The 8,648-nt window shown below is 33.4% G+C and overlaps 3 protein-coding genes across 3 annotated transcripts; all 3 read left to right on the forward strand.

Moving 5' to 3' along the window:
* Positions 1–4,253: 4,253 nt before the first annotated feature.
* On the forward strand, positions 4,254–6,060 carry LOC126661860 (uncharacterized). The gene is made up of 3 exons (XM_050355739.1): positions 4,254–4,452; positions 4,532–5,749; positions 5,897–6,060. The coding sequence occupies exons 1-3, from the start codon at positions 4,449–4,451 to the stop codon at positions 6,058–6,060; spliced, it is 1,386 nt and encodes a 461-aa protein (XP_050211696.1). The 5' UTR covers positions 4,254–4,448.
* A 127-nt stretch (positions 6,061–6,187) lies between these two features.
* LOC126661861 (uncharacterized) lies at positions 6,188–7,734 on the forward strand. The gene is made up of 4 exons (XM_050355740.1): positions 6,188–6,741; positions 6,847–7,003; positions 7,408–7,497; positions 7,630–7,734. The coding sequence occupies exons 1-4, from the start codon at positions 6,188–6,190 to the stop codon at positions 7,732–7,734; spliced, it is 906 nt and encodes a 301-aa protein (XP_050211697.1).
* LOC126661012 (uncharacterized) lies at positions 6,970–8,252 on the forward strand. The gene is made up of 3 exons (XM_050354763.1): positions 6,970–7,155; positions 7,248–7,335; positions 7,408–8,252. Exon 3 carries the CDS (start codon positions 7,746–7,748, stop codon positions 8,181–8,183), a length of 438 nt encoding a protein of 145 aa, XP_050210720.1. The 5' UTR covers positions 6,970–7,155; positions 7,248–7,335; positions 7,408–7,745; the 3' UTR covers positions 8,184–8,252.
* The last annotated feature ends 396 nt before the right edge of the window (positions 8,253–8,648 follow it).

Consider the following 8,648-nt stretch of genomic DNA (forward strand, 5'->3'; position numbering starts at 1 on the left):
TAGAACAACCCAAGTTATTAATTTAAGGGATAGTTTCCGACACCTTCGGGTGCTAGTTTTAGTCTGAGACCTAAACGAAAGACAAAGATGACATCATGAACTTTAAGAATGTCGGTTTCGTTTAGAGGTCAGACTGCATTACGGTTAGAAAACATAGTCGACTACGAGTTTGATAACGCGACAAGTTATGAACTTGGTTATTCTCGAGTTTAAGTATCTATTATGTTAGAATCTCACTCGAGATTTATTTGATAAATATCCTAGGTCTGATAAGGCGACCTACTAGTGGACAAGGAGCTCATGGAGCTTACGCTATAGTAAACGAAGATTTTGGATAAGCAAGTTGTGAGTATATTTTACTTACTCGCATTATCACATTAAATATATGTTAAAAGTACTAAATGATTAGTATTTAAATGCATCGCATAGATATTTTGGATTGAATTGGTTTTGATTGTATTGTTTTGGATTGAATTATTTGGAATGAATTGATTGGATTGGTTTGTGTCGTTTGAATACGACTTATTTGTTTTGGAATGGTTTGGATTGACTTGTACTGTATTGTTTATATTGCTTTAAGCTTATATTTGAATATTTATTGAGAATTGATAATAGCCGTTGGTTGCCTAAAATAGTGATGTGCCAACGACGTGAAAATGAGTTATTGGTTGCCTAAAAGGCGATTTGGGCCAACAACGTAATGTTGGTTGCCTACGATTTGGGCCAACATTGTGATAATTCAGTTATTGGTTACCTAAAAGGCGATTTGGGGAAATAACGTAATATTGGTTGCCTATAAGGTGATTTGGGCTAACATTATGATAATTCAGTTATTGTTTGCCTAAAAGGCGATTTGGGCCAATAACGTAATGTTGGTTGCCTATAAGGCGATTTGGGTCAACATTGTGATAGTTCAGTTATTGGTTGCCTAAATGGCGATTCGGGCCAATAACAGTATGTTGGTTTCTTAAAAGGCGATTTGGGCCAAAATGTAAATTACATATATAATTGAATATCCTTATAAAAGCTTGAATTTTGATTGGAATTATCCCGAGGTTTGGAGTGGAAGTTTTGTGATGGACGGTGGTGTGAACTTGGAGGAATTATTCCGAGATATTTGTGATGAATCGAAAAGGCAATACCTCCGTAAGACTAGGTGAATACCTAGAGCAGTATAAGTTTAAAATTCAGACTTGATTGAATCAAGTATGTATCTTGTGTAAATTGTTTGAAAGTATATGTATATAAAGTGATTGTGTTTGCTCAAAATTGTTTTTAATTGCGATGCTATTTTGATAATAGGGTATGTAACGTATAACTCACTCAGTCTCGACTGACCCCTAAACAGTGTATGGTCTTTGAGACGCCAGACTTCTACTTTAGTTCCAGAAGTCCTTATGTACAGAAAGAAGGAGTCAACCAATAGTGCTGCAGTAGGGTCGAGTCCTAGTCTATGTATGTTTGTTTGCCAAACGGTTTTCATGTATGATAAAACTCTGATATATGTGTGATGTTTTGATTTCCGTTTAAAACCATTTGTTTTGATTGGTATATTATGGCACGGGCTGTGCTAGGATGTGGGACATCGCATGGTAAGACCTAAGTTCCTAAATGACGGTTTCAGGTTTTGAAAGAGACGTTTGTATACGTCAAAGCTCAAGGAGCTTAATGAAAATGATTTCTTTACGAATGAATGTTTGGTTTTGAAAATGATTGTTCTGCAAAAAATATTATATGCGTTTTTAAGGCTTGCTACGGATTTCAGAACTATCATTCCCATTCCCTAGCGCCGGTCGCGGCTCGAGATTTCGGGTCGTGACATACAGTGCATAAAATTCCCTACGGCTAGGTTCAAAATGGGCCTAATTCCGACCCCAAACTAGCCCGGAAACCTAAATCGAAGTTTGATCGAATTTTGGGAAATATGGAAATCAGGTTATGGGGAGGGGGAAGAACTGGCGGTGCCACCAGTGCCGGCAGCGGCACCGTATAATTCCGGCGCCATCAGCCCATCGTGGCGGCGGCGTCGACTTTTGGACAGTAGGTCATTTTTCATCGTTTTCGGCTTTGTTTTCACTTGCTTCAGCTCCATTTTTCGTGCAACAAAAGCCAAGACACATAAAAAATACGAGAATGCAAATATGGCAAATAAAGAGTGTTTATAACTGGTTTAAACAAGTATTTTTTATGGCAAATAAGCTCAAAATTAACCTAAACATGCACTCTAGGTGTTCTAATCATCTAGGTTTCCGGATTTAAGCATACAAAATATACTAATTCAGCTATTAACATGTTTTTTCATCGATTTCATGACGATTTTATCAAAAATATATAATTTGAAAATTATGGCAATTTTATGACAAAATATATAATCATATATCTTAGATCATAAATATTCAGCAAATATGAACAAAATACATAAAAATAAATATAGAGAATATATGGGCACTACAAAAAATTTGGCTTCTTGTGACAAACTATATTTTGTCATAATAAATAGGTTAGTTGTGACAAAAAAAATTATTTTGTCACAATGAGAGTTCAATGAAATGATATTGCGACAAATACATATTGTGTCAACCATTTTTGTCACTATAAAAAATAATTATGTTTGTTGTGACTAACTATTTTGACAAAAACATGTTTTGTCGCCGTAATTTAAAATATTTTTATTATGACAAAATTATTCTTATCATAATATTTAAAAACGTTGTGACAAATTTTATTTTGCAGCAATTAGATATATTTTGTCACTATAAAATTTAATTACGTTTGTTGTGACAAAGTATTTTGCCAATAAAAGATATTGTAATAAATTAATATTGTGTCAAATTTTGTCGTCACTTATAAAAAAGTAAATATGTCTTTGTGACAATGTATTTTGCCAAAACAAATGTTTTGTTTTCGTATTTTAAACCTACAGTTATAACGACTGCATATGGACCTGATGTCAACCGTATTCAACCTTATAAAACACAAAATAGAGTATGAAAAAGGAAGTGCAGAAAATATATATGTTAAGGAATAACTCGAAAAAAACTCTTTCCACTACTGTTTATTGCGTCAAATTTATTTGTCAATAAAAAAAGTAAATTTGTTTTTCTGACAAAATATTTTGCCAAAACAAATGTTTGGTTCCGATATTTTAAAAAGACAGTTATAATATTTATTGTGTCATATTTATTTGTCACTATATCAAAAAGTAAATATATTGTTGTGACAAAGTAATTTGCCAAAACAAATGTTTTGTGCCTGTATTTTAAACTATAGTTATAATAACCGTAAATAAATCGTTTATTGACCATATGTCAACCTTATGAAACACAAAATACACACAAAATAGAGAAAGAAAAACTAATTGCAGAAAATAAATGGTAAAATAGAAAATATATACAGTTATAATGAAAAAATAAATTTTAGCATAATATTTAAAGACTTTTGTAACGAATTTATTTTTTCAGCAATTAATTAAACTTATATAATGTTGTGATAATTAAATATTGTGTCAAATATTTTTGTCACTATAGCAATTAATTGTGTTTGTTGTGACAATGGGTTTTGACAAAAACTGTTTTGTCACTGTATATTAAAAATACAGTTATTATGATAAAATAAATTTTATCATAATATGTAAAAATATTGTGAATAATTTTATTTTTCAGCAATTAAGCGAAATTAAATGATATTGTGATTAATAAATGTTTTGTCACCATGGAATTGAAAAAAAAATTTATGATAACAGTTTTAAATGGGTTATGAAATTATATTTTATTTTGATAAAAAAAGGTATATGACAATTAAGATTCAAATATCCAAATTAGGTTAATCGAAGCACTCTTCATTAGGGAAAAACTTTTTTTGCTGAATATTGACACCACACTACCGCATCAATTCCATACGTTTGTACGCTTCTCACGCCGCCGCACTTTCATTGATTTGTGTTTGTTGATGCTTATTTGTCCAGGTATTTTTTAACTTATGAAAAGAGACTAAATTGATTAATGTAGGATGAATTTCACATTCAAATTGCTTATTTGTTCAATTGATAATTTAAATTTTTAACTGATTCGTACAAACTCGAGGTCGGGCTTAAAACTCGACGACTTATCACCTATTCTCGAGTTTATTAGCTCAGTAAAATCAAGAACTCGAGGTTTTGCTTCCATTTCGTCGAGTATTAAGACTTACATCAAGTTTGTGCTTTGACAGAGATAAAAAAGTCGAGTTAAGGATGTAACTCGCCGACTATTAAGCATGACATCGAGTTTAACATTGCAAACGACGTATAAACTCGAGTTAAGTTTAAAAATTCGTCGACTATATAGGCTGACCTCGAGTATGTTTTAACAGTAACACTAACCAAATGTTAGCCTTGTTTTAGAACTGCAGGTAGTTCAGGGAAAGAAATTGGATATATTTTTAAAATAGCTAACGGTATCTGATTTGTAATGGGTAAGTTTTAATTATATTTTCAATTGATAGATTTGTACCAAATATTGATGTTGCCTAATATATTATTTTGGAATTAAAGGGACGCCATCAGACAAAAGTTGGATGACGTCGTACCGATTTAGTTCATGTTATATTCAAGGGGTCAAAAATTTTCTGAATGTTGCAAAAGACTTTACTGATTCAAATGGCAGAGTTCGATGTCCATGCAAGAACTGCATCAATATTTATTTGAAGCCATTGCAAGAAGTAAAAATGGATCTATATCAATATGGAATTAGTGAAAACTACACAAACTGGGTGCACCATGGTGAGACTTCTCAACCTCGTGATAGTTTAGATGGCTCTATTAATTCGGACAATGAATTGGAGGATAGTGGAAATGATGTTTCAGAAATGTTAGATGATATGTGTAATGCAACTTTTATGGACACCGACATGGAAGACAGACTTCCCAATCAAGATAATAACATGCTAGAAGGAGAAGTAGCAAAATTTGCTAAATTGTGGAATGATTCTCATTGTGAACTATATCCTGGAAGTCAAAAATATTCAAAGCTCTCTTTTATTCTTAAGATGATTAATATCAAAGCACTCACAAATTCTAGTAATAAGTCATTTTTTTCGAATTTGGAGTTGTTCAAGGATGCACTCCCGAGAGGAGAAACCCTTCCAAGCTCAAGTTATGAGGTTAAAAAATTGATGCGTGATTTAGGACTCGGTTACGTAACTATTGATGCTTGTGTAAATGATTGTGTGCTATTTTGGAAGGAAAATGAAAATCTTGACACGTGTCCAACTTGTAAGGCCCCTAGATGGAAATTAGGTTTCGGAAAACGCAAGAAGGTTGCTCAAAAAATTCTTAGACACTTCCCTTTAGTACCTAGACTTCAGAGGTTATTTATGTCTAAAGATATTGGTGAAAATATGAGGTGGCATAAGGAGAAACGTGTAGATGATGATACGATTAGACATCCAGCTGATGCTACGAAATGGAAAGATTTTGACCAGAAATATGCTTGGTTTGGCAAAGATGCTCGTAACGTGCGACTTGGGCTTGCTAGTGATGGATTTAACCCTTTTGGAAATATGAGCACGAGTTATAGCATGTGGCCGGTGATTGTGGCGCCATATAACTTACCACCATGGAAATGCATGAAGGAGAATTTTTTGATGTTATCTTTGCTTATTCCTGGTAAGGAATCTCCCGGAAATAATATCGATGTATATTTAAGGCCATTAATTGATGAGTTAAAAGAGTTATGGGAGACCGGTGTGACAACATATGATGCATATAGCGGTAAGAATTTTCAATTATATGCTGCATTATTATGGACAATAAATGACTTTCCAGCATATGGAATGTTATCTGGATGGAGCACAAAAGGAAAATTGGCATGTCCTGTGTGTAATAAGTGGACGTGTTCGCTAACATTAAAAAATGGAGTGAAGCAATGTTACATGGGTCATCGGAGATATTTACATGCCCAACATTCTTGGAGAAAAAGCAGAAAATTTGATGGCAAACCAGAGCACGGGTCAAAGCCTGAAGAGTTGTCAAGAGATGAAGTTCTAAGGCAATTAGATTTGCTTCCAAAAAGCCTTGTTTGAATTGCTCAATTGGACAAAGAGAAGTATATTCTTTGAATTGCCTTACTGGAAAACATTAAAATTACGTCATAATTTAGATGTAATGCATATTGAGAAGAATATATGTGAAAATATATTGGGTACGTTGATGAATATTGCTGGAAAATCTAAGGATAACATTAAGGCTCGAATGAATTTAGAAGCAATGGGTATAAGAAAAGAGTTACATTTACAGCAAAAGGGAAATAAATTTTTTATGCCACTTGCTTGTTATACATTACCGAAGCCTGAAAGGAGAAAGTTTTGCGAATGGTTGCAGTCAATCCGGTTGCCAGACGGATATGCTTCCAATCTTTCTCGATGTGTAAGTGTTCAGGACTGCAAAGTTATGGGGATGAAAAGCCATGATTATCATATATTCTTGCAACGGTTACTTCCAGCATCAATTTGTGGGTCTTTGCGTAGTGAGGTTTACACTGCATTATCAGAGTTGAGCTCTTTCTTTAAGGAGCTTTGTTCGAAGACTTTAAAAAGATCTACAGTTAAAAAGTTGCAGAGCGATATCATTTTGATAATATGTAAACTTGAGATGATATATCCTCCATCTTTTTTCGTGGTAATGATGCATTTGGCAATTCATCTGCCACGTGAAGTAGAATTAGGAGGCCCTTTTCACTATAGGTGGATGTACTTTATTGAGAGGTTAGTTGATAAGGAAATTTTATTTTTAGTTTTCTTGCTGCAGTTTTAACTAATTTTTATATATCTATATGGTTTATTCACATTTACAACAAATTTGTTGTGCAGGTTCTTACGTACTTTGAAAAATTATGTACGTAACTTAGCTCGACCGGAGGGTTCAATTGCTGAAGCGTATATCACTAAAGAATGTTTGAACTTTTGTTCACTGTATTTTCATGGGGCTGAGACAATATATAATCGCGTTGAGAGAAATAATTTTCCTGTGCAAATAGGAGTGGAAAATGGATTTTCCATATTTTCAAACAATGCAAGACCTTTAGGAGCTACAGAATATAAAACGTTATCCCATTCTGATTTTGAAAAATTGCAGTGGTATGTGCTTAACAATTGTGAGGATGTTGATGAATATCTTAAGTAAGTTATTTTATTTTGAAAACACAAAGACTTTAGAGTTTCAAAATAGCTTTATTTTACATTTTTTATCTAATTTTATAAACGTTAAGCAGGATTCACATTGAAGAATTACAAAAGGAAAGTGTTATAGATGTGCAAAAAAGACACCAGGCAGGATTTGCCAGTTGGTTCAAGGAGTGTGTAAGTATGATGCTATAAAAGTACTAAATATTGAATTATGCCTCTAATTTCACCATTAAACTTATTTTTCAGGTTGGACGCTTACGTGCTACTGGTTTGGTTGCAGCAACAGATCATATATATGCGTTGGGATTAGGTCCTGATATACGAATTCTAGGTACAGTGGGATAATTGTCAATGGAGTTAGGTTTCACACAATTGAGCGTGATAATTTTCGTCGGACTCAAAATAATGGAGTTTCAGTAACGGGAGAGCATAAGTCGAAAGAAATCGAGTTTTATGGTGTGCTAACAGATATCATTGACCTCCAATATGTTAATGGGAATCATGTTTTCTTGTTTAAATGTGATTGGTGGGATGTTGGCGATAAAAATGGAATTAAAACAGATGGCAACTTAGTTTCTGTTAATATGAGCCGTAAATGGTATACAGGTGATTCTTTCGTGTTGAGTTCTCAAGTACAGCAAGTTTTTTATGTCAGCGATATGAAAAATGGAGGTCATTGGAAAATTGTGCAAAAATCATTTCACAGGAATATATTTGATGTGCCAGAAAAGGAAAAAGTGTGCAATGAAGATTCAATATTGAATGATGAGCCCTATCAGCAATACGAGGCAGATAATAGTCATGAAGTCGATCAAAATGGTGGTGAAAATTTGGAACTCTTGCATCCTATAGATGTATTACCGGATGAAGTTGATGTTGGTCAAATGTTTCAAGGTCAAAACTCAAACCCGATTTATTCTAGCGATGAGGAGGATGATACTACGATCAATTATGATGATGCCGACACTGATGTACTAGAAGACTCAAATGACAGTGACAATGAAGACGAAGACGATGATTAGTGACTGAAATTTACCGCTTATTGAACTCTTTTTGGATTCTTGTAGCTTGTTTGAAAGTATGAATTTTACTGAGATGCTTTTTTATATTGCCTTGAATGTAGATTGTAGAATTTTGGTGTTTTATGGCAGTAGTTATGCAGCCCAACATGAAATTTGTGGAAAATTGGATAGCAGAAACTCGATGTGTTGATGAAAACTCGTCGAGATATTAGCCACACATCGAGTTTGAACTTATGGAATTATATATGAGATATCAGCCAAACATTCAATTGATTCCTTTGGTTTAGTTTGATTTTAAGGTTTGGTGTAATACCAATTATTTTTTCTCAATTTTGTACTTCTACTATAGAACAGAACAGAAAAATAGAATTGAACTCCTGCCTTTTAATATAACTATTGACAATTCACAATTTTGCGGAAATTTGCTAAAACACTACACATATTGTAATTACCTGTTTTTACAAA

This window comes from Mercurialis annua, linkage group LG8, assembly GCF_937616625.2.
Source record: "Mercurialis annua linkage group LG8, ddMerAnnu1.2, whole genome shotgun sequence".
Classification (NCBI taxonomy): domain Eukaryota; kingdom Viridiplantae; phylum Streptophyta; class Magnoliopsida; order Malpighiales; family Euphorbiaceae; genus Mercurialis; species Mercurialis annua.